Below are 27728 nucleotides of genomic sequence, written 5' to 3' on the forward strand. Positions count from 1 at the left end.
GGATGGGTCATGACGTTACTTTTATTTCTGGAAGATCAAGAACTAAGATATTTTGGCGCTCACTGATATGAACCAAGATGTCTTCTGTTTACCCCATCTGCAGTGTTATGCGTACGACCAGATATACAGCCTCGTATTTTTTACCCTTAACCATTTTACACCGCACCTGAGAGCTTAACTCGTTCTCTAAAACCAAGTCTCTTGATTGAATGGTCAGTTAATTTGCTTGCAACTCTTCGGTCGTATTTTTGCAGGTTTTGCTTTATACAGACACCATTGCTAGTCATATGTAAACAGTAATATTTCCACCCATTTATTTTTGCTAATGCTATTAATAAATATGTCACGAAGTGCTGTATGATAATTTAATACACTTATATAATGCGCAAAGATCAAATTAGAGGAGGTAACATTTCCATATCAAATGTTAATAAAATATGTTTGATCCACACATAATAATTGTACATATCTGTGAGGTGCAGTGTAAGTCAATAATCAATCATTAAGGCTAAATTATCCTAAAATGCTCCTTCTGCACTTGTGTATTTCTTTGACTGTGCACTCCAACAGGCTTTTACTAGCTGAGGCTGTCTTTATATTTCCCATCCTCCTGTCTCATTGTTGAAAGTACAGGTGTCAGAGGCATAGCATGTCACACCTGGCACATAGATACTCATTTGTTCTTTTTTTTTTTTCCACTCTAGGAGTTGTAGCAATAATATTTTTCATGCTAAGGAGGAATTCTACCGGTAACTTTTCAGAAGAATTCTTGACTTACAATTATGTTGACTATTTTTGTATCTATTTAGAATCTCCTTTTATTAATTTCTACTTTCATTTCACTTAGAGTGCCACCTCTGTGGACTGGATTATGTAGCATATTAACGGAATACTTTATCATCAAATACCTGATTAATTGTTCTAAACATTCAGTGTGCAGTGGGCTGCAGTAGCAACTCCCAGCTGAACTGGAACTAGGAACTGTGCCCTCTGCTCTCTCAGTAAAGAATTTTTTGTTGCATGGAATCTATCCCTCTGAGATTTCCAAATTACCTCAGCACTCTGCCTTAACCTGTCCCCATCTACTGGAGAGACTCTATTGTAGACATAAGCTCAGTACACAAGGCACACTATTTGCTGTTCTTTCTAATGAAGGATGGCTCAGAGGTTAAGAGCACTGACTGTTCTTCCAGAGGTCCTGAGTTCAATTCCCAGCAACCACATCATGGCTAATAACCATTCGTAATGTGATATGATGCCCTCTTCTGGCCTGCAGGTCTACATGCAGGCAGAGCACTGTATACATAATAATAAACTTAAAAAAAGAGAGAAAGAAAATGCACACGTTTCAAACTAAAATGATGACGGCTCCTAAAAAGTTTATTTTCAACAAAGTCATCCTCAACTAAATATAATCCTCAGTATTCTGATACATCTAAAAATTATCAGACTTAAAGATAATGATTTAATTGAGTGTTAATCTTCAGTATTATTATTGAGGAATCATTCTTTTTACCTATTATATTAGTGAGGTTCTCTAAAGAAACCGAACCGACATACATACATGCATGCATGCATATATACATAAATAAATACATACATACTGTGTGTATGTGTGTGTGTGTGTGTGTGTGTGTGTGTGTGTGTGTGTGTGTGTATATATATATATATATATATATATATATATATATATATATATATATATGTTAGTAGAGTGGTTTACTGGCTGGGGTCCTGCTAGTCTAACAATGGCTGTCTACTGATATACAGTCCAAAAATCCAATAGTTGTGCCAACCACAAAGCTGTGTGTTTCAGCTGATCTTCAGGATATTTAGGAATCTTGAAGATTTAGGCTCCTACACCAGTGAAGGAATGAACTTTCCAGTGAGAGTGAGGGCAAGCAGGCAAAGAGAGAAAACTTCCTTCTTCAGTCTGCTTCACAAAGTCTGCCACAAGAAATGGTGGTCCACACTTAAGGTGGCTCTTCTGTCTTCAGGTGATCTGGATTTAAGGTGGATCGTCCCACCTCAAATGATCTAATTAATTAAAAATCCCCCCAGGTGTGCCCAGCAGCTTGGGTTTTTAGCCTCAGATGTAGTCAAGTTGACAACAAAAAAACAGAGATCACACCTCTAATCCTAGATTTTTCTGCCCAAATCATCAATGATACCAGATGAGAAATTTTATGTCACTATGTGTTGCGATTCTCTAGTGAACAAGAGAAAAATGTCAGTCCTTTTATGCTAATAAGAGATTTAAAAATACCATGTCTCCAAATTTTCTAGAAAAAGATGCAAGCTTTTACCCAGAGGATTTCTCTTATTCTTATTACTGTATTTATTTCTTTATAATATAAAATGGTACAAGTATAATAATGATCTAGTCCAATAATAATTACTCTAGGTTAAAAAAAAATCCTTTTCTCCTTCCAGATCATGTCTCCTGAAGTGTTCATATTTTTTATTATCCCAATGTCAAAGTAATTCTAAGTCTTACCCACACCTCTTCCTTTCCTCACTTTTTATTATGTGATACTTATTAACAAGCAGCGGTGTAAGACGGGGAGTCTAATTAGCACTTCTCCATCCCTACTGACTTTGTTTGCTGTGCTATTTTCAGCTTTCCCATTGCTTATGTAGATTTAAGTAGTGTAATCAAGTCTCCACTGCTCATTTCAACAAGCCAACATAATAAAAAAAAGTGGATTTTAAGTTATGCAATGAATTACCCAAACTAAGATCATTTTCCTGGTTGGTAGTTTGGCAGATCCACAAAAACACGGAGAGTAAAGGGGGAGTCATCAGGGGGCCCTTAATAAGAGATTTCTTAACTTACTACACCAAGAGAATAGCTCAGATTCTAAGGGTTTTTTAAAAAAATATTGTGGATTAAAAAAAAGGGGGGGGTTGTCTTTCCAATAGTCAGGAGAACCTGAAATATCTGACACAGGATTAAATTGCAGAGGGTCACCAGTGTTTAAAAGCCTTCCTAGGCCTGCTAAAATGATGCTAGTAGAAGCTAGTGAAAAGTTAAGTAGTGAAATAGGAGCAAAGCAGTTAGTTTCGATGCAATTTCTCTTCAGACCTGACTAAAAGATGCTAAGTTTTTCAGTGATTAAAAAGAGATGCTTGGGCTTTCTTCAGTTTAGGGAAAAGGTGTTCTTCCAGGTGAACTGACCTGCCTGCTGTAAAGTTACTACGTGTGGGAGAGTGGTCGGGAAAGGGATGGAGACGGAAATTAAATCCAAGGAGCAGAACAATGGGAATGGGAAAGGGAGGAGGGGAGAAAAAGAAAAGAATTCCAGAAGCAAACTTTCTGTGTGTGCGATAGACAGAAAACGAATAGTCATTTAGACTTCCTAGGGCAGTTTTTATACCGAGGGGATATATCCATGGTTCTGAATACACATTTGGAAGAGATAAAAATGTTACAAAACCATTGCTATGAATATCTCGTTATCGACAGGAAAAAAAAATATAGTGATACCACTTAGAAAACATATAAACAACTATATAGACCCTGATATTTATGTGAAGTAATAACCATTGGTCAATAATTATACCTGATCCCTATGATTTTAATAGAAAAGTATTTCTTGTGGTAAGTTAATATGATTGCTCATTTTAAATATAAGCCACCGCCATGCAACATCCCCCTGGGAATTTTAACCGCTGGATTTGCCTGAGGGCACGTGGCGGTGTTCAGCGGTCTTTGTTTCAGAATGAGTTGCTTGAACGCACATTGCAGGCCTTCCTCAGACACTGTGAAAAAACTGATTTCCCTTTAGACTTACCGTTTCTATATTTTGGCCGGGGGTTGTAAACTCTCAGTGTTTCCTGAACCATGTGCTATGATCATTATGTCAAGGAGACAGTAGAGGGTGTTTACAATATATACATGAAACAAAATACCATTTTCTTTGAGTCACTATGAAAAGCAGCGAAATTAATGAATTCCTTAAGAAGGCCCTCCAGGAAGAGATCTTTTCAAAACTTTCCGTAGTGTCCTGTCTCCCAAGCTGATCAGCCGAGTAAGGTCCTCAGCACACTTGTCACTGTTTTCTCATTTAGCCGAGCCATATTCAATTATGCATTTTTTCCTATAATGGCAGCAGTGAGAGGCTGCAACACAGACCTCTAACTGCCAGAGCCTTAAACTTCCTACTGCTTGGTCCCTTTCAAAAGAAGAAGTGTTCCAAATCATTTTAAAAGAGTTATTTAGTCAATGCTTATGTGCATTGTGTGTGCTTGCCTGCACCAAGTATATAGCTACACCCTGTGTATGCAGTGCCCACGGGGACAAAAGGAGGGTGTTTGGAGCCCTGTCGCTGGAGTTACATAGAGTGGTGAGCTGCAATGCCAGTGCTAGGAGCCTCAGCGAGAGGAGCCTGTGTTCATGCTTCTGAGTACATACATCACCTCAGCCCATTTTCTGCACCATTGTGGCAATCCCAATAGCTCGCTAGACATCAAACTGAGAAACACTGACTTGAAGAAATGTGCCAAAAAGCCTAAACAGAATCTCCTTATACCACTATCAATTTAATAAACACAATGTAATAGGAAAACGAGCACTGCGGCTTTGATTTCTATTGAATTAAAATGTATTTTGAGTGGTCTCCCCTCCCCCTCCCCATTTTACTGTATTTATATGGCTGAAATAAAGTGCTTAAGGGACAGAGTACAAAGACTCAAATCTCTTCTAAAGCAGAGAGAACTCATGTGAGGAGCTCTTTAGTGCCTCTGCAGTTAGCTTTGGTCTTCAGGAGCAGATTAACACAGTAACTTGGCTCTCTCTCCTGACTTCCTCCTGGGAGAATCCCTCAGGGAAAGTTCCGTGCACATAGCTATTCCATGCTTCCATTTTGAATTTGAGAGAGGCTCGATTTCTCTTCAGATTTAGAATTGACTAGAGAAGGTGTCACACTATAAAGTCCAAGCAATCGAGTTTCAGTGCCTGCTTAGTGGCTATCTAGCTAAGCATTCAAGCGAGCATCCTGGTGTCAACTTTCCCTTCAGTATGAGTGTGCAGCAGAGCTAAACACTCTGAATTTTCTTCCAGGAAGAACTGAACCCTATTTTGGTGACCCCACCTATCCAAGCCATTGATCAGGACCGAAACATCCAACCACCATCAGATCGACCTGGCATCCTCTACTCCATCCTTGTCGGTTTGTATTTGCCAACATTTTATCCTGTTAGAAGTCTATGAGCGAAGCCCCTCAGATCACGTCAAGCTCTTTGATAACAATATTTTTATTGGAAGTAACATATATAAAAAGAGATATAAATCCGAGTTTCCCTTCTTCTTCCTGTGTCAGTAAAATGTTATAGAGCAGACCATATTGCCTTTACAAAACAATTGAGATGCAGATCAGCTTAAAAGCATTCTTAGGTGATTTCAAATTCAAAGGAAATGTGGGCTTTGTTGAAGCTCCAGGAAGAGGGAATGACTTCGAGCCCAGGAACATGACACAGATGCTCATGGGCCATTTCTCCTCTGAAAGCATTTGTGCTAACCCATTTTTATATGTGCTATCAATTGCTCAAGAGGCAAAAATGAAGACATTTGACAAAACTGCTCTTAAATCACTTTGATAAAGTGTAGATGTTGTTGATTTGCGTGAAGGGCCCTGGAAAGACAGATGCAGAGGAGAGACCAGCATCTCTCAAATAGAAAGTGCTAACCACTTAGGAATGTCCTGCTTGGAGCTCAACGCTATCTTCCGGTCCCAGTCTCTGGCTTTGCCTCCAGCCTGTGTACTCACATGCCCTCACCACCATATTAACCAGATTCCAGACAATTTTATGTTGTCATACTAAGAAGTGATATTCTAAAATTTGGCCCAATAGTTCTATTCCAAGGCTTTATTTTTTAAAGCAATGTATAAAACATAGTCCAAATGCAAAGATCTAACCATTACATTATTTTTTTTTATTTCTTATGAATCTAAGTAGTTTAAAGCCTATAGTTCTCTGGTTATAAATAACAAGAAACATAAAATGCTTGCTCCACTAGTTGAAGAAAACTTATGAAATATGCCCATCTGTATTGTTAAATAGAAAGATGAGAGGTAAATGCTCCAAGTTAAAGAGGGCATATATGGGCACAAAGGTATCAAAACCAGAATTAAGATACATTGAGAGGGAAGTGTCAAATGCTAGCTTTGGCATCCAGGGGTAAACTGAGGCAGGTGGACATGGAGTCAGCAGCGGGACCAGAGGCTAATAGCGCCTGGTGTCTGGGTTTGGGCACTTGTGGTACCCAAGGGTAGACTTCTGCTGGTAGCAGCCAGTGATTAAAAGAAAAAGGGGACAGACGTGATTGCTCCCAGCAATTGGGGCCAATACTTTACAACTGGTGAGAAACTCTGAATTCTCTTAACTCTTTAGGGACCATATCTAATAGCTTCTGGTAATGTGAGGCCAGTACTATTTGTAACTAATGAAAAACTCTGAACTCTCTTTAATTCTTTAGGAGCCAGAGCTGATGGCTCTTGGCAGGGGCTGGTGAGAAAGAAAACAGAAAAGAAGAATCTCAATCTTTCTCTCTCTCTCTCTCTCTCTCTCTCTCTCTCTCTCTCTCTCTATCTATTTATCTACTATCTCTCTGACACACATACACACACACACATACACACACACACACACACACACACATACACACACACACACTTGGTGGATGAAGCAAAGGCAGGCTCCAACAACTTCACACAGACACATGCGTACATGCAGATAGACAGGCAGACAGGCAGGCAGACAGACAGATGACAAATACATAGACACACAGACATATAAACTTTCACACATTCAGTGGATTAAACAAAGCTCCAACCACTTTGCATACATACACATACACACATACTGGATGGATGGAACAAGGCAATCTCAAACAACTTCATACATACATACATACATACATACATACATACATACATACATACATACATACAATCAGACAGACAGACACATACTTGGGGGATAATGGGTGGAGCAAAGCTCCAGATCCAACAGCCACTCTTTTTTAATTCTCTTGGCCTTTTTATACTTCCTAAAACAAAGTTCTCTACGTAAGAATCAAATTTACCTCACAGCCATGGAAGCAATTATCACAAAAACAGATGAAGTCATTACACAGAGGAAGTTACAGCAGGATTATTGGTTACATATTTTTCCACTAAAACTCATACCTAACTAAACATTCCTCATCTACCTATTCATTCCAAAAGTTCATTGTGAGTTCAAAGCAATAGTTCTTCGTGTCATAGCCTGACAAGGCTTAAGGGTAACAAAGTTTAAGGAGTTACATCAGGATTGTTGTTTATATGTTTTTCCATTAAAATTCACACCTGACTAAACATTCTTTATCTCTTAGAGCCACACGTTCATTAAAAGCTTAAAGCAATATTTTACCTGTCTTCCATTCCATAAGTTCGTTAAAGCAATAGGGTTGTTTTTATATCATAGGTTAACAAGGTTTCTACCAGGAAACTGGTCATCTATCTTGTCTTATTTTTGAAGCCTTGTGTAGCTAAATTAGCTAATATCTACTCTCGGTTCTATACTCATAATAGAACTCCCAATCTTTGTCCATGCCTCTTCCTATCACGGTGCACACCAAGACCTAATCTTGTCTCCGGACCTAACCCCGAACGAGTGTTTTTCCTGACTTATAAATCTGTCATAAGCCTGTTCTTCCTAGCACAAGGTATGTGCTTATGACACATGAATGCTCACAGAACTCCCTATGCAGCTTTTGTTATTCTGAAGGTACGGCTTAAAATTAACCTCATTCATATTAGGAAATATATATAAATGATTATCAGGATCTATAGACTCGTCAGTTATCTAAACAGCATTATTTCATGAAAGTACATCTTCCTATTGATCTGCAGGAAATTTGCTCAACAGAGTGGCCTAATACCCAGGAAGCAGTCACACTGGACCATAAGCAGTGAGAATTCCCTCGCTTCCAGGCACATCATGTTAGATACATGAGGAATACATGCAATGGTAAACACGGAAAGAAGTAAACATTTCCAAAGAGTCGCCTAGCGATACCTGTTTTAGCAGGAGAGATGGTATCTGCGGGTGGAAGCCAGTAGGGATATTACTGCTGCAATCAAAGTCCTCCTGTACCCTAAGCCAGGTCTCTGGCACCCTGAGCCATTATTGCCCATGGTGTGCTAACCAAGACCTTCTGCAAAGGCAATAGATAAATATTGGCAGATTGATGGAAATGATGCCCAGGAAGACCATCAGATCATCTCCAGAATCAATAACTAGAGACAAGCCCTTCTTTAAAAATTAGACCCTGGTTGATCCTTAAATGAGTTAATGTTCTTGTGGATGTAAAACTCAGATTGTTTAACTGATGCTCTTCCTGTGCAACAATAGGGATATGAATTGTAGTCGTACTTTGAATTAGGGGCTACAGGGAAAACATTCAAGTTTAGGCTTCTGCTAGTAAATACAAAATTAGAATTTTTCTGCTGAACTGAATTTTTATGACCTGGGCATATATTTAGATCTTTTTATTCGATTTGATTTTATATTCATTATTTCAGTAATATAACGTTTGATTTCTGGTTAAGACCTTATGTTAAACTCTATGCTGAGTTGAAAGTTTAGATGACAGATTCAGTCTCTTGTGGATGAAATTAGAAAAACCAGCCGTGTAAGGACCTTTGAAAATTTGCTCCCTCCTTATGATTGGATGAATATCCCCAAAGGGCCACATGCAAAGCCTTGGTGCCCAGGTAGCAGCACAATGTGTGTTGTGTACCTGTGCAAAATGGCCCAGTGGAGTCTTCAGGTCACCAAGGACACGGACAAGGAAGAGACTGAGGGACTCTGGTTTGTCTTTTCTCTCTGTAACTCACTCTGATTTACAAGTCCCATTTGCCACAGGGGCCTGAAGCAAGGATGTGAACCTCTGTAACTATGATGTAATGAACTGTATTTTTGAAATAAATAGTCTGCCTCAGGAATTTTATCATAACGACACAAAGCTGACTGATATAGCCCTCAAAAACCAGAAAAGAAAAGGAAAGAAAAAAGAAAGGAAAAGAACGAGGAAAAAAAAAGCCCAAATCAACTTTATCAGAACTGAAAATTAACTAAGGTTCTACATTTCCTGTTGAGTATATAAATCGTGCTAATAACGCTTATAACACTGAGCTTTGCGCTATTTTCACTCTTTAAGCCCTACAGTACCCTGTGACAGCCTGGTTCCTCAGCATAACTTGTCAGGCATTGCAAGGGACAGGATAAATGTAGAGAGATCTCTCAGTGTCTCATTCACCAAAATTGACACTTTCTGACCTTTCTGAGGGTTCTCTCGAGCTACATTAGAAAAGGGTCTCGCCATGGGCTTCTCCCCATGGGCATTTGTCAAAACACTTACAGCAAGTATTTTCCCTTTGTGACTGCCTAACATGATGAGGAATAGTTAAGGGAAATTTAAATAAGTAAAAAAGCTGGAAGGGTAGGGAATAGGATCCACTGGGGATGTAAAAGCCTGCGTGTGTCTCTCTTGGAATCTAGATTTATACTCTGTATGCGACAGGACTTATGCTGTGTGTGCACACATAAAAATCTTGGGAAGGCTTTAAACTCTGCCTTTCCTTGCTGACCCGCAGAACACCCTCTATCCTGCACCCCCCAAAAACAGCATTTGAAATAACCTTCATTTCAGAGGGCTTCCCAGAAAACAAATTTGAGAGTACGGATGCTACTCAGACAGAGAGAGCTTTCTGGAATAGCTGGAAAATGTGTTGGGCACCATGCGTAAAACAAAACAGAACAGAACAAAAACCTCACGCAGTCACTCAACAGTCCACGTGACAGATCGCAACCTTTACATTTTTAAATTTAGAAAACACATAAAGCATGTACCTATATCTGCATCCAGCAGTACATCATCAAACCCTGACAAGACAAAGGAACAATGTAACCAGATACGAAGAGAAATTAGCTGATGTTATAAAATCCAAATCAAATCATTATCTACAAACCACTCCATTGTCAAATTGCAGGAAACATAAAATAATCTTCTCAAATTAAGCGGGTGGGGGGGGGGCCTTGCTTTCCAGTATAGATCATTCTGAACTGAAAATAAGCCTGGTTAAATGGAAAACCATTGAAATCATACAAACTATATTCTTTGACTATAGATGAACTTCCTAGTACACCGGACCAAAAACCTCAAAATCAAAACAAAACTCCACAAGATTATCTCAACCTTGATGTGCCAGATGAATTAAGCCATCTAGATCTATTTCTTTTTCATAGTTTTTAAAAGCAAACATCTCATTGATCAAAGATAGCTTATAGGAGCTGTCTAAAACTATTGCTCATTGCAGGGCGTGGCCGCAGAGTAGTTTGTCTCCCAGCACAGTGATACTGAGACTCCATACCGCAGATGACATTCAGTGGTCACTAATGCTTGCACAGAAGCATGGCTTATGGGAATGTTGGACTGGTGTGTGGAGTTCATGTAAATGGTTATCAATCACTTTACCAGCACCGCCGGTATGATCAGTCTCAGACTAGCTACCGCCAGGAGAAACAGTTACCATCAGGAGGAGGTGACAACTAAAATCAGGTCATAATGAAAGCCTTCAGTATGTGTATAAACACGTGCATACACATCACGAGACTTTCTTTAGGTAGAGTCTTTCTATAGATGCTGAGCAGCAATACAACTTCTCTTCTAGTAATGTGAGAGGCTGCTCAGGTTTGCTCTTATAGTAGCCAAAAATGTTAGTACTATGTGATATGTGTCACCGGTAATTATGAGGAGTAATATATATTAAATATCATTTAGATATATTATTATCTAAACTATAATATTGCCAAAATCTATTTTTTGTTGGTCATGGCATTATGATGTATAATAATGTTTTAAGTATCATAGCAACTCAAAACTTGGTTTCATGAACGAGTAAAAGATGAAAAGAGTAAAGCCAGAAACCTTAGTTTCAAACTTGTTTATAAAACTTCATGAACTCTATTTAGTATCTCTAAGCATTTACTTTTTTTCACAGCAGGGTATATATAGTAGAGTCACACAGGGGAAGTCATAGAAATGTGAGGATTGTCATGTATATGTTCATTAAAAACTTGAGAAAACCTGTGTTGTATTTTAGATTCCACAATTATGGAGGGGAGAGAGAGTTCAGCATTTTCCTTGTTGTTTGTTTGTTTTTACTTTTTTTTTTAACATGTTGCGAGACATCTTATGAATGAATCATTCTCTGTGTGTTGGCCTTTCAAACACTATGTAATTTGCACATCATCCATAAAGTGCATTTCATTCAACTCCCCTTTTCTCTACAGTGTAGATTATTGGGAGAAATGAGCAAGACAATACAGATAATAGGCAGCAGCAGAACTGGAAGCCAGGGGTAGTTTAATGCAAATGTATATGTTGAAGTCCAACAGAAACATAATATTAAAATTGTCAAATAATTTTATTTACTACAAAGGAAAAACCTTTGGACTTGACATCAGAGGAATGCAATATTAAAGGAGTAGCCTTTGAACTTAACATCAGAGGAATGCAATATTAGTGGTGCTTATTCTAAGATTAAGCAAAACAAGGATTCACTGGAGAAAACTCGGGGCTTTGGAGATGTTTGTGGAGCAGTAGCGTTTCCAGACGGATGGAAAATTGTTGCTTGGACTGAAGAGAACATTTTCCAAATGTGATAGCTCCCAGTGGCCTGAGGAGACCTTGTTTCTCCACATGGTTCCTTGGATAATTTGAAATGTCAGTACCTTCACTTCTCCAAGGCATTCAGCTCAACATTTATTCATCACTTAAAAGGGTTCATGGACAACCAGTTGAAGATAAATTATATATTCAAGTGGTGTTTGGTTTTGGTGGTATGGTATTCATTAGTAATATTTGATTGGCACTTATAAACTGAATCATTATTTGCTTATAATGTTAGCTTTGAAAAACATCATTAAATTTTGTGTCTTCATGACAGCAATAAAAAGTCTTTTATATTTCTGCATATGCCAATTAGAGTTACACAGAAATAACATTAGGTAATGTAAATGTATATATATATATATATATATATATATATATATGCACATATATATACATATATATGGGCAAAAGTCCCTCTTTTAGTATATTGGAAACACATCTTCAATAAAATAAGCGATAATAGTAAATGATTTCTTAGGTGGAAATCTATTTGTTAAAACACAGACAATTGAACTTGGGTTTATCTTGGAGGTAAAGTTTTTTAATAGAAAGTTGCTTCCTCAGTTCAAGAAAATGTTGAGGACCTACCAGAGGCAGAAATTTCAATAAAATGGATTAAAGGGCTTTTGTTATAGGAACTTCATGTAACCACAGGGCCACTAGCACAGAGTATGGGGTGGAGTAGGCTCTTAGACGGTTCCATTAAGGATCTAGGGACATGAAGAAAAACACAAATCACGAAGTGATGCAATAGAGTCAGAAGTTCCATGAGCAATTCATCTGAGCACCCAGAAATACCCAACAACTGGATTAGCTAACACAAACAACTGCATCTCGGTCTATACCTCTGTATGCAAATGACATGAAAGCCATCCCATCCCCGTGTCTAAGAGACAAATCTATGCACCTCATCTTGCTAACAACAGAGGGGGAAGTGTTCATGATGCTAGGGTTACCTTTCATTTCTCATATAATGCAAAATGCTGACACAGAAGCAAAGAAGTTTACATTTGACAGTATCAAAATAAAAATTCACTTGTTCTTCAAAACTGTTATTAACTGACTCTCAAACACAAGTGACAGAAAAGGCTCTAGACTAGCAGAATGTACATATAACAGAAGACTTTCACTGGGCATATGTAAGATGACAATGTAAGTTTAAAAATGGCAGCTCATTTAGAATTTGGCTAAAGTTTGAATAGATGTTTAACCTAAAAAATATGTGAACTATATATGTAAGTAAAAGTTCTGCTATTTTATTTACCTTTAAAGAAAAGCAAATCAATGCTCAGTGGGCCTTGCTGCACACCCACCTGATTTGCTCAGATTTGAAAACTGACCTCATCAGTTGCTCGAAACACATGGTGAAATCAGAACTACCAGGAAGTGTGGGTGAGAGTGCCAAAGGGTTACAGTCACCTTGGAAAAACTAGCACTTGCTTAAGAAGAGGAGTATGGTCAAAAATGAAAAAAAAAAAAAGAGGGGGGATTAATGGGACAGAGACACTTTGATAAATCTCTAACGCCTCATACTAGGTTGAAGACGCCTGTGAGGTGCGTGAGATGTGTGCTCATCTGAGTGGGTGCTTAGGGAGATGGGCCCTGGAGGCAGTGAGTAAATCTTGCTGCTGGGATAAGAATCTCAAGGAAGATACTTTGGCCATAGCTGGTGTGAGTCACCAATAGCCGTGGTGACACAAAGAACACATCTGAGACATTTACATCTCTTGTTGACTAAGTAAATATCTAGGTTTTTTTTTTGAGTAAATAAAATATTTAGAGTCAGTGTCTGCTAGGAGCTCTCACTCTGTCTATATATCCAAAGTAAAAGACCATCAGTGCTCACCCACTGATGTGTACAACGTTATAGGAACTACATCTGTGAGAAAATGCTATTGGAAGCCTCACAAACACAGGCATAGATAAACTGTGGTATATGACTATAGCAGAAAACTCTAATGCAATAAAAAGAAGTTAATTATAAATGCAGAAAAGAATATGAATCACAAGGTTGTCATGGTAAAAATAACACAAGCTGAATAAGTCCACAGTGGAGGAGGACAGTCAGGAGCCATCCTGCAATGATTTTCAGGAACATTGCTTTAATAGTGACAGTGAGGGGGCTGGAGAGATGGCTCAGAGGGTAAGAGCACTGACTGCTCTTCCAAAGGTCGTGAGTTCAATTCCCAGCAACCACATGTTGGCTCACAACCATCTATAACAAAACCTGTATACATAATAAATAAATAAATCTTTAAAAAAAATAGTGACAGTGGGGTACCTTCATCAGCATGGAATTATACTTTTATAATATGTGAAGTTTATGGTATGGTAATTACAGTTCTCTTGCAGAAAACACATTATGTTCAATGCTGTAAAAATTACAGAGGGCTTAATTCAGCTTGCCATTTCCCTCATAGAACTATGAAAGTGGAAAGGTGGACTTTTTGTATATATGGTTTTTCACATACGTGAGTTCTGTTGACTACAATAGAATTACATTCTGAAATTCACTATAATACCATGTTCATAATTTCACTGCTTTGGAATACAGCTTTCATGTTTGCATTAAAATCTGGGCAATTAAAATTGTTCCTGTACAAGAGTTTCAGATCAGTATAAAATTTTGTGTATAATATATTACATAAATATTGCATTTTTAATTCTCCTTAGTAAAGCACTATATTTTAAGAAATATAGAATATTCAACTGCCATAGCATTTATTCTAGGTTTGTTTTTCTATCTCTATGTAGACATTTGCCCTGTTATTATGCCTTAATCATCTTTACATACCTACCTTCCACAACAGACCAATACACCCAACTATATAATTCATTAGGTGAGACTATATGAACTGTCAGAGAGCAGTTTTCATCTGGTAATAGATAGTCAAGGTAGAATCCTGCTTCATTCGTTAACCCGCTGTGAGAGTTCAAGATATGTCCCTCCCCCTTAATGTCTCTGAGCATTCCTTTCTTCACAGATCCATTATTAACATCTTCCCCATAGGGCTATTTGACACTCAGATGAAGTAGAAGATTTATAAATAAAAAGATTACAATGTTTCCCCCCACAGTAAACCCAGAGTTATCAGCGAATACATGGTCCTCCCGGGGAGCTAACTCTCTTTTCCCAGATCACCTGTGTCGCACAATTCATTTATGTCCATGGCTCACCTTCCAGCATCACCCCCACTACACTCTCCTCTGAAGGTGAGCCATGGACATAAATAAATTCCAATGGGAATATATAAAAAGTATGAGAGAGTATTTTCCATTTGCCACTGCTTAAGAAATGATGGGCAGAAGGAGGTTGTTTTCTTGTCTATATTACTTTCCATTTCTTCCCTCTTACTATCATAAAAGGGCTTCATCAAACATAGCTCTTTAATCCATAAATATCGATTACAAATGTGTATAAAATAACTGCTTAAAAGTCTGCTACTCCTCGTTACTACTTATAGATTTCTCACAAACATACTTATACTTTACAGCTTTTCTCTTTTTTCTCTTTAAGTACACGAGGCAGGGTGGTAGAGCTTCACGTAATTGTTTACATGTTGCAAATGACATTTAAATTTACACTGATTTGCTTCCCGTTATTTTTTTTTCCTAGATGTGTTTATTGGAACACATCTAAGTTGAAAGCGGCCAAGATTCTTCACAGAACATATTGTGCTCTCCGTGGCTTGATTCCACATGGCTGCTTCTTAGATTTACTATAAACAAATGAAGGTTGTCGTTGCCTCTGTTGAAGCTATGTTATGGATGATGGGCAGCCTCTTCTGGGTTGTCACCCGCCCCCCGAACACACAAGACTAAATACACATGGCCCGTAGATGAATACACACAAACACATAGCAAGTGAGATCTTGGCCTCACAATTTTGGGAGCCAAGGTCAAGGCTGCCATCTTTGTCTCCCAAGTGAAGCCTCCATCTGATGAACGTGACAGGGTATCCTCATGTCAATTTTGTTCTTACTAGTTTTTTTTTCCACTACCAGCTTGAATAAATTCATAAAACGAGCCTTTTTCCACACTGGCCATCCGAAGGCAAGATGGCTCACCAGCAACTCTACTGAATGGAAGTTCAGCCAGGGTTTTTGTTCCAGCCACATTTGCTGTAACCTCCACAATCTGATCCAGAAATAGGGGCTCAGCATGCACCCTCAGTGTTTCTGTCAGTATGAGAAGGAAATAGGATCCATTAAGTTGTACTGAGTAAGCCTGAATGGATTATTCTAGACTGTCTACTCAGTGAACCTGATCATGCTAGTCTTTGTACATGAAGAATAAAAATGTGAAGACCTTCAAAAAAAAAAGTTCATCAAAAATGTGCGTTTTCAGTTATTCGGGTTTTCAGTATGATTGACCATCTCAAAGAACAAAACAAAACAAAACAAAAACAAAAACAAAAGAGGAAAATGCTGATATGTTTTCCATCATTCCCGCTGTCAAATGGTGCCAACCATCCTCCAAAATGATCGATACAGCACTATTGTTTCTAACATTATAAAGTTAGGAGTGTAAACATATTTGGTCTGCTTCAAGTCAGGACAGTTAGGATTGATGCTCCAAGTCCCTGACTTTCAGGAGGAAAGCCTTTCTTACTGGCTCTTGAAAGTGGATGGCAACTTGAGAGGCTTGTAAATCTTTCCTATTACGGCAGTGAAATAGTTCACAGTTCTTTTGAATGTAAGTTATGGACCCAGGGAGGGAAACGCCCTTTAGAAACCTTATTTACATTTGATACAAGGGATTTCCCGGTAAAACCCTGAGTACCAAGAGTGACTACTTAGAGCTGAACTGTACTGTGAGATTACACATTTACTTCTAACTCAAGATTTAAGATATAAACATTTTCAGGCTACATTTAATCCTACATCCCTACCTTTTTCCTGTTTCTATCCATTTGTAACACTTTTAAGTGCTAGAAATCAAGTATCACATAATTAACCATTTAACTTATTGGAAAATATCCTCACAGTTATCTTAGAGTAAAATCATCAGTCCTACCATTGTGGTATGACTAATGTACAGAGCTTAACGTAATATGTGATTTTTCTGTCCCAGCCATATTCACTAGGATAAGATATTCAAACTGTTACCTTTTGACGTTTCTAGGATGGCTGTGTTTACATCAACCAAATGAACTCATATTTAGATTGGCATTTTCGAGACATCTTTAAATATATACTGTTTTATAATTGCATAGACCATATTTATGATTCCAAAAATAAAACATTAGTTATTGCTCGAGTCTGGCCTCTATGCCACCCTGTCATTTAATGCTTCATTCTCTCTAATATCACTTTTTAATATTATGATTTCCATTTAAATATATGTATTCCTTTATAGTGGACCAGTTTTCTAAGTTCAATTTTACTTACCTAAATAACTATATCAAAAGTTAAAGATTACTTATGTGTGTAAGTGTGTGTGTAAGTGTGTGTGTGTGTATGCAGAGCATTCTTTCAAAGACATACTGCTATTTCTTTGGCCAGATGCCTTACTCTAGATTTTAGATGGTTATTTATCATAACGGTGGTGTCTCTGCATTATTGAGCTAAGGATATTGTGACTGGCAGAGTACTGATCACAACTAAGGCTGTAGGGTCCGTCTCTGGTGCTGTTACAAAGAGGGTAAACATGGCTTTTGTGCAGATCAATTGAGCCAAGTTCTTCATAGGCTTTGCATCACTCTTTATTAATGCCATCTGAGTCTAAAACTGAAAGAGTGCATCTGAATTAAATAACGCGACTGAATTTGGGTTTGTGGTGTTACACCCAGAGGAAGCTGATATGATTAGTCACATCTATGGATGCGACATCTAAAGATTTGCGTTTTCCTTCCATGTGCCCTCTGTATACTCTCTCAGCCCATTTCAACTCATCACTGTCGATTTCTTCTATAAATAAATTTCTCTATAGTAGCAAATATAATTACTTACCACTGCTGAGTAAGTAATTATAAATGAGTCCATAGTAGGACTATTTAATCTCTCAAATTTTCATGTCCCCATTATAAGTTTAAATTCCTGACAGGTGGGTAGTGACAGGCTTAATCATTGAAGTCATGAGAGTTGACTTCTGTGGCTGACTACTATGGTGTGGCATTTCTTTACTTTGGGATAGCAAAGTAGAAGGATCCAGAGGGTCCTAGAAACCTACTAGAAGAACATTATGATAGGCAGATTTGGGCCCAGGGGTCCCGCTCAAACTATGGCACCAGCCAAGGACAATACAGGCCGTAAACTTCAAACCCCTACCCAGATCTAGCCAATGGACAGGACATTCTCCACAGTTGAGTGGAGAGTGGGGTCTGACTTTCACACGTACTCTGGTGCCTCATATTTGACCATGTCCCCTGGAGGGGGAGACCTGGTGGCACTCAGAGGAAGGATAGCAGGTTACCAAGAAGAGACTTGATACCCTATGAGCATATAAAGAGGGAGGAAGTCCCCCTCAGTCACAGTCATAGGGGAGGGGAGTAAGGGGAAAATGGGAGGGAGGGAGGAATGGGAGGATACAAGGGATGGGATAACCATTGAGATGTAACAAGAATAAATTAATAATAATAAAAAAGAATACTGAAACACACAGGGAAAGATGATACAAGTAAAATTAGAAAATTTGCAAGAAGAAAATATGTCTTCATATACTAAAGTGCCTGCATTTAAGAACTATGTACCCCCGAAAACAACAACAACAACAACAGCAAACTCCATTTAAAATTTCAAGGTGGGTGGCCTACTTAGCTGAACACTTATGTTTTAAAAAATGTTTCCTGATGCAGGAGAACATGTTTATATTTGTTCATAGGCATCTTGACATTTGGTTTAAATTGCTGATCTTTATTTATTATAACATATATTGAAAAATCATGCAGGGTCTAATTAAGATTTATGTACCATTAAAATATAATTTCATAATCCAAAACTTGCTTTTCCTCTACTTAATGTCTCTTTTCATATGATAAATTTCCAAATTAATTAAAGAGCTCTCTGAATAAAAAGGAGCTCAGAAAACCATCCGAACAAACATCTTCCTCTCTCTAAGTCATAAGCTAATTAATTACATGTCACATTTGTATCCTCTGTCCCTAGACTGGATAATTTAGAAACTTAATTTGCTAATGAAATTGTAACTGTGATGCTCAGTTAATGAAGAAGGGAAGATGACTCAGACCGGCCAGTGGCTGTCTGTTCTCCAGTCTGAACTGAGTCTCTCGCTCACAGGCACCCCTGAGGACTACCCAGGCTTCTTCCACATGCATCCCAGGACTGCAGAACTCACCCTTCTGGAGCCAGTAAACAGAGACTTCCATCAGAAATTTGATTTGGTTATTAAGGTAATTTAGACTAAAATCTTATTTTCGTGTGTTTATGAAATGCTAATTAAAGGAACATAAGAGGGCTCCTGCAGACCTCTTATGATGTAAAAATAAAAATGAATAACGGAGTGCGATGACTGATTTTTTTTGCCTATAAACATTGAATTTTTTTTCTCTGAAAGAATATTTATAGTAGTATTCAACATACTTATATAATAAGTGCATTGGTCAGAGGTACATAGTGTAAATAATAAACTGTACTTTATTTTTTAACATTTATTATTTTATAAAATAATTTAACTTTTGGAAATGAAGTATAAACAATTGCAGTATGAAAATGTGCTTCTTAAGTTATTTGCTTTAATATATTAATTTTTGGCACTGCTGTTTTCTCTAAGAGACATTGAAAGTTCTTGCTCATCCTGAGATTTTTAAATATATGCCTTAATATTTTCTTTATATTGGAAGATGATTCTATAACTGAAAGAAAAATTAAAGCCAGTATGATCTACTTGATGCTGAAATAATATTATAATGTAAAATGTAATATTAAGTAATTATAATTTAATAGTAATATGGACTATATTATAATGAAACCACAGAAGTACTCTGGAAGCTAATTAATCCTGATGGATTACACAAGAAAGTTGAGATTTAAGATTTCAGTTTGATTTGAGCGAAAATTCACCCTGCCTATAAGATGTGCTGGAATAAACATGGAGCACAGATTGAGGGACTACCCAGCCAACCCATGGCCTTATCATGAGAGAAAGCCAACCCCTGACACTACTAAGGACACTCTGCTATGCTTCCAGACAGGAGCCTAGCATAGCTCACCTCTAAGAGGTTCCACCCAGCCACTGATCAAATCAGATGCTAAGAAGCACAGCCTAACACTGGTTCTGGAGCACAGGGAGCCATGTGGAAGAGTGAGAGGAAGGATAGAAGGACCAGGAGGGGACAGAAGCTCCACAAGAGCAACAGAGCCAACTAACCTGGGCCCAGAGCGACATGTAGATAGTGAAGAACCAGTCAAAGACCATAAATTGACTGGACCTAGGCCCCTTACGCATATGTACCTGATGGGTAGCTTGGTTATCATATGGGTCCCCTAGAGAGGGGATTGGGGGCAGTCTCTGACAAGGACTCATTTGCATGCCCTTCAAGCACTTCCTGCTGATGGGAATGCCTTGCCAAGCCACAGCGGAAGAGGATGTGCTCAGTCCTGATGCAACTTGATGTATAGTGAGGTGGGGGGGGCTCCCATTTTCTGAGGAGTAGGGGAGATGGGAAAGGAGGGCAAGGGTGGGAGGGTGGGATTGGGAGAAGAGGGAGGGCGCTACGATTGGCCTGTAAAGTGAATAAATAAATAGGACAAAAAGATTTCAGTTTAACACTGAAAGAAGGGTGAGAATTTGAGGAGTAGAAATAAATATTGAATGAGGATAACTGTAAGAGACGGGAGAACGGTAAATGCTGAATAAATCTAATATGCATTGTATGATATTTTCACACATACGCACCTCATAATTAAATATGACATGAGGTCCACTGATATCCTCTTTTTTTAAAAAAAGATAATTTAAAATATTAATGTGGCATTGGCTTAATGGTAGAACACTTACCACCAGGCAGGCATGGGGCCCTTGTTTACAATCCCCAGCGCCACATAAATAAATTACCTAATTAAATGCATATTTTAACTACAAAGGAAATGAAGAAAGGAGGGTTGCTGAGCAAGCTTGCTGGGAGTGGTTTGGTTGTTGTTGTTTGTTTTGTTGTTGGTTTGTTTTGTTTTGTGCCTCTTTCTTGGCTGGCATCTTACTCGAACTGCTGTATAAGGAATGTCAAGTTCAAGGTCCGAGATGATCACAGAGTCATGTGGCTAGTACTGGGCAGAGGTGAGCCTGGATTTGGTTTTATTTATTCCAAACTCAGGCTCTTTTCACTGGGCAGAGTATCCAGTTGCTTAGGGGTGCTTATCCGGATTAACTGTATGTAAGTACAACTTCCATCGCCATAATACTAAATACATTTAATTTTAGTTCATAGTACGTGATAGCTTCTTACCTCACACTGTATGTGTGATTAATTATGTCTTTACTTAGTAATGCTTTCTCCTTGAAGAGCTAATAGCGTACAAGTACGTAAGTCTTCATCACTCTAGATTATATCTGCCGACAAAAAGCAGATAAAAGAAGACCTAATGCACTACCCAAAGAGAGTATTTCAATTATCTGGAGTTGCAAAGATGTTTCTGGAGATAACCCCAAGCTTAGTCTTGCTAAGAGATTTTCAGCCAGTGAATAAAAATGGAAAATGGGTTTGAACAGAAAGACTTAGAAACATAATGTAGCTGACTGCAAGCTGTCAGCAGAAAAGTCAGGTAGAGAGCCTTCTGAATGGTCACACCTGCCTCGTATCTCACTGAGCAAAGACACGCTTTTGTACAAAAACAGTCATACACGAAGGGCTCATCTTTCATTGACTTGTAATTATCGTGGAAAAGCATAGAAGTAAACCGATATGCATCCGCTTTTTATGTCCGTCTCTCTGGGCCCCTTGATGCTTATCTTTGTGGGGAAATTGTCTAGGCATTGTTTCCAAATGACTTCACATTAGACATGAAATCCGTTTCGTTTATTATGCCACCCAGTTGTCCTGGGATGTCTGATAGTAGTGTAAGCTGGTCCATCGACTGCGGAAAGAAAAAAGAAATCACCTAGAAAGGTGAGCAGATGAAGGCTTACAGGTTAATAACGCTTAATTTTTGTTGTTGTTGTTGCTGTCTTGTCCCTCAGGCACACCTCATATTTATTTATTTATTTATTTGCATTTTATTATAACTTATTCACATTACATCCCGATTGCAATCTCATCACTGTTATCTTCCTGTTCCCACCCTCATTCCCTTTTGGCCAGATTCCCCTCCCGTAGACCTCTGACAGGTGGGATCCTCCTCCCCCCTGGTCGACCACAGCCTATCAGGTCTCATGTGGATAGCCCTACATCAGCTTCCTCTGTGCGCCCACTAGGCCACGCTTCCAAGGAGCAGTGATCAAGTCACAGGCCCCAGAACTCATGTCAGAGGCAGTTCCCCCGCTCTTCTCCCCTCTTCCCCGCGTGGAGAGCTGTATCTGAACCAGGGGTCTAGGTTCTCTGCTTGCAGTGTCCTTGGTTGGTGCATCAGTTCGTCCAGCCAGCCTTGATAGTCTCCTTGTGGAGCTCCTGACACGCCCCGCCCCACCCACTTCTTCCATCTCCCCAACTCTTCCGCACAACTAGCAGCACTTCACCCAGAGTACAAGTTTGTTGTTGTTGTTGTTGTTGGTTTTTTTTCCCTTTATTAATTTATTCTTGTTACATCTCAATGGTTATCCCATCCCTTGTATCCTCCCACTCTTCCCTCCCTCCTCTTTTCCCCTTATTCCCCTCCCCTATGACTGTTCCTGAGGGGGATTACCTCCCCCTGTATATGCTCATAGAGTTCCTGGACCCAGACTGCCATGGACCAAAGGCACCATAAAAGGACAATGAGCAAAAATATCAATTGAAAGAGTGACCCTGGGGCACATAGTACTGCTCTTTGAAATGACATAATCCTCAGTAGTAAATATGTCATTTTCTTTATTTTTTTCCCTACATTAGTGTTTTGTTTTATCTTGGCTATAGGAGGTGGTGGTTGTTGTTGTTGTTGTTGTTGTTGTTGTTGTTGAATTTGATCCGAATTTCTGTTTGGGAAGCTGAGTAAAATAAAACATGACGATGTCAGTCCTTGGACATAGGGAAAATTCTGCCTTTGAGAGTGACACAACACACAAAGAGTTGGTATGCGTCACAACCCAGGTATTTCTCATCTTTACTTTTTTCTATTTCTGCCTGGAGTTTATTCTGCGTGCTGACAAGTAAAAAATGAAAAGGGGGAATCCTGGCAGACAATGTTGGGTAGTTAGGAAGTTCAGCCTACCTGAGCAACCCAAGCGAAGGAGACAAAACAGGAAAGGGGCGCTCCACTGCAAAGGGCTCCAGCCTTTAATTGGCTGCTCTCATCTGAGGATACTGAAAAGGTGATGCACATTGAGAATAAGAATCAGTCATTTGCTTTGTCCTAAAATAATTCTATCCATAGATCATGGTCCTTGAATAATCATCCATAATACACACACACTATCAAAACATCCCAGTTTGGACTATGAAATAACTGATCCATCAGCTGGATCATTTGGAAGGCACCACCCACAAACTTCCTGTGAGGTAGAAATACAAAGAAGTGCATGTGCCAAGTGTCTTTAACAAATCACAGGAAATTCGTGACTGTTTTAGTACAGGGTATGTAAAATAGTATTTATACACTAGCGCTAATACAAACCAAAAGATCTTGAATTACTAAAGCAGATCAAGTGAACACATTATTCATAATTCACTGTCTCTTGGTTCCTTAAGGAATAATTGCATTTCATCTAAATCCTTTTGATTAAAATCTTTTGTTAAAACCTGATTAAGCAAGGGCCACAGTGAAACTGTGAATGCAGCATTATGGTGCTTTGAGCTTCCTGCTATCACTCGTGGCTTGTTCATGTGTTCAGTAGCTGCATCCTAATTTACTTTTCTACCAAGCCACAGGTATGCTATAATATGTGTGTGTGTGCGTGTGTGTGTGTGTGTGTGTGTGTGTGTGTGTGTGTGTGTAATGTATAATTACATTGTATGTTGTATATAATATATACATAGTATTTTTAATGTATGTGAATATATGTATATGTATGTACGTACATATACTAAATATTAGCAGCCACTTTGAATCATGAATCATGCTACTTTGGTTCTCTTCTCCTTGAACTTTACCTCCTTTTTCAGATCAGAGGTCTAAGTCACAGTATCAAACAGTTGCTTAGGAAAATTTGCCCATATGTAAGAAGCCCCCTCAGCCTGTTTGACTGTAGCATAGTGAGATTCCTCCATATTAAATGTTACTCCTCATAAATTTCTCTTGGCCTTTACAAATGGTAGTTGAGACTTACATTTTTAAATAGTATTTTCTATCATTTTTAATTATGCATATGTGGGGAGGGTACGTATGGACATGTGAGCTCAGGTGCCGGAAGGGGCCAGAGGTGTCAGACTCCACTGAACCTGGAGTTACAGGTGCTTGTAAGCCACCTGATATTAGTACTGGGAATGGAACTTGGGTCCTCTGGAAGAGCAATGTCTGTTCTTGACCACTGAACCAACATCTCCATCTCTGCTAATATATATTTTATATTGTGCCCCTGCTTAACATCTACACAGAACCCGTAGTAAAAGTCAAGTGTATGTTGAGGCATAGTTTAAGCTAATTATGACCATCACAAAGAACTATCTTTCTTCTAAGGAAAACGTAAGTATTTGAAAAAGGAAGTGAGGCAGAAATTTAAATAAACGATATATTAGTTCCCACATGGCACTGGTCCTAGACAGATGTTTACCTTGAGCACTGTGAGAGTTACACGTGAGAAATGGTTGTGCTACTATAACTCCTGCCCTTCTGTGTATCACCAGATTCAATATTTTTAAAATATACAGTTCATTAGTTTTCAGTTCTTCATATCGAGTCCTGATTACAAGTGTATAAAAGATCAAGACAATCACAAATACATTTTCCTTCTGATGGCCACAAGAATATTTCTAATTATCACCTGGAAATCTACTCCCAGTTTATATAATCGCGCCAAGGTAGTGATGCAACAAACTATAAACATTCTTTTGAACAGCTAAGTCTTCTCTTGACTCCTCTTTGAATTAGTATTTTATCACTAGTCACCTAAGGCGGCACATTCTTATCTTCTCAAAAGTTTTTCTCTCCTGGCGTTTTCATGCAGCCCCTCATATAATCTGCCCCGAAGTTGACATAATTTCCTCTGCCTATTTCTCTGCCTCATGTGCTCTCATGATCTGTTTACATCACACAGACACACAGGCTCTCTCTCTCTCTCTCTCTCTCTCTCCCTCTCTCAAACCTTAGCTGTGTTCCCAGGCACCCCATGCAGCTTGTCACATTGTCAATTGAGTCTCTTTAAAGCCGCCACAGACATGCCCCCTCTGCATGTTGCCTTCCAACCTCTCTACCATCTCTCCTTCCTGCCGGGCTCATGTGGTTTCTTTTTTAACACAGACTTTGTCATGTTGAAGCATTGCAGGCTTCAAGGTCACAGAAGGCAGCCTGTCACCTGTCATCCATCATAGTTTCTCAACATACAAAGATGGAATCTCCTACGGAAATGAATGAACTGTCAGGATTCATTAGATCTTTGAAAAGGGTTGTACTTTACAAGATACTGTGTTTTCCTTCGGTAATGTGTAATATTGCCAGTGTATATAAGGAAGAGAGGGAGATGGAGACAGAGGGGGGGAGGGAGGGAGGGAGGGAGGGAGGGAGGGAGGGAGGGAGGGAGGGAGGGAGGAAGAAAGAGGAGGAGGAATATGAGATAAGAATAAGAAAGGTTCTCTAAACCTTTCCCTTGGGAAAGAATAAACAGGAGCCTTCAGTAACAAAAAGTTAGGACAAAACAAATAAATAAAATATTGTCCATGACTTCCTCTCCCTAGTTACAGGCAAATCACTTGCCACGGAGTAGGGATCTCCTTCCTTCAGAGTTCTGGAAATATTTTAGCTATGTAATCTTGGACCTATGGACCTATTCTCTTCTCTTCCCGCCTCCTCTTACCTTCTTTGTGTTCTTGCTTTCCTTTCTTTCTTTTTCCAGTTATCGAGAGAGGCTTATTAGCCAGGCTATATTTGAACCACATAGCTACGAGATTTGTCTCAAAGCCTGGATCCTTCTACTTCTCCCTCCCAAGTGTGGTGGCATCACAGGTGTGTGCGGCCACATCTGCCTAGTGCCTTTATTCTTCTGGGTTCCCCTTGAACCATGAATATTCACACAGTCTGTTCCAGTGAGGTGCTCTAGATGACCATTTATCCCAAACTGGTCTCAAGCATTTCTCTCTCTTTCTCTCTCTCTCTCTCTCTCTCTCTCTCTCTCTCTCTCTCTCTCTCCCTCCCCCTTTCTCTCTCCCCCTTTCTCTCTCGCCCTCTCCCTGCAGATGATATAGTCTGAGTGACATGGGGTGAGTTCTACCGAGATTGCTTCTTTATTAGTGAGTCACATCTCCTCACACAGTGAGAAGAGCATAACGGGGATACCTAGGGCCCTGCTTTCAAGAGTTATTGATCTGTATGTATGCCACATGTATATAGGTATCCATTGATCTGTGTGTATGCCCCATGTGTATAAGTATCCATAGATCCTAGGAGAGGCCGGCAGACCCCTTGCTGTTAGAATTTCAGGTAGTTGAGAAACAAACCCACCACTCCTGGACATATATCGGAAAGATGCTCTACCACACAACAAGGACATTCACTCAACTATGTTCATAGTAGCTCTATTCAGAATAGGCAGAATCTGAAAAAAACCTTGATGTCCCTCAGTGGAAGAATGAGTAAAGAAACTGTTACATTTACACAATGGAATCCTACTCAAGGAAGTCTTGAAATTTGCAGGCAAATAGATGGATTCTGAGTGAGGTAGCACAGACCTGGAAAGACATGCGTGGTACATATTCACTAATAAGTGGATAGTAGTCTAACATAGATGTCCTCTGAGAGACTCCACCCAGTGGGGGATCCAGACAGATGCCAGGATTCTCAACTAGACCCTGGGTGAAGCACTGAGAGTGGTATGGAAGAGTCGGGAGATGGAAGAACCCTGAATGTTCCGGAGCCACATAAGAAGAGCATCAAGGCTGGCAGATTCGGACCCAAGGGGACCTTACAAACTGAAGCACCAAACAAGGACAATGCATGCAAAGAACCTAGACCCTGTGTTCAGATATAGCCAATGGACAGCTCATTCTTCACGGTGGGGAAGGAGAGAGAAGATACTGCCTCTGACTTTGAATCTGGTGCCCTGGTGCCTGAGGTTCCCTTGGAGGAAGGGGATGCAGGACACCCTCCCCCATCAGAGGTCTAGGGGAGGGGAATAGGGTTGGAGAGGGAGGAGGGTGGGAACCAGAAGGTAAGATGGAGGGGATAACAATTGGGATGTAATATGAGTAAATTATAATAAAAATTCAATTAAAAAAAACAGCATTGAAAACCACACACAGGTCCTCCAACAGCACAAGAAGCTCTCTTTACAGAGCCATCTCTTCAGTGCCTGTGGTGCTTTTTTAAAATTTAAATTTAATTTATTTTTAAAATGTATTTACTCATTTTACAACCAGATGGCACCCCCTTCCCTCCTCCCAGTCCTCCCTCCCACACCCCTCTCTATATTCTACCCTCTCCTAACCCTCAGAGAAGGGGGAAGTCCCCCATGGGTACCAACCCACCCTGGTACATTAAGCGGCTGCAGTACTAGCCACATCCTCTCACACTAAGGCCAGATGAGGCCACCCAATTGGGGGATGGGATCCAAAGGCAGGCACCTGAGTCAGAGCAGAGCCCCACGCCAGGCTCCAGTTGTTGTGGGATCCACAAGAGGATGAAGCTGTGCATCTGCTACATACATGCAGGGGCCCAAGGACCAGTCCATGCATGCTCCTGGCTTGGCGCTTCTAATTCCATCTATGAACACTCAACCGTTATCAACCAGTATCTCACAAGGCCACGCCTCCTGACCCCTTCCCTTTAGA

The 27728-nt window shown here is 39.4% G+C and overlaps 1 protein-coding gene across 1 annotated transcript in view; it reads left to right on the forward strand.

The window, feature by feature from the left end:
- PCDH15 (protocadherin related 15) overlaps positions 1–27728 on the forward strand; it is a gene marked incomplete at its 3' end in the record, with an annotated part of 1334501 nt that overhangs the window by 1018646 nt on the left and 288127 nt on the right. Inside the window, exons 12-13 of the mRNA XM_084754693.1 lie at positions 5063–5171; positions 18961–19073. Coding sequence (XP_084610819.1) covers positions 5063–5171; positions 18961–19073 — 222 coding nt within the window. The remainder of the gene's footprint in view (positions 1–5062; positions 5172–18960; positions 19074–27728) is intronic.

The sequence above is a fragment of the Acomys minous genome (genome assembly GCF_964271855.1).
Source record: "Acomys minous genome assembly, chromosome: 13".
Taxonomy (NCBI): domain Eukaryota; kingdom Metazoa; phylum Chordata; class Mammalia; order Rodentia; family Muridae; genus Acomys; species Acomys minous.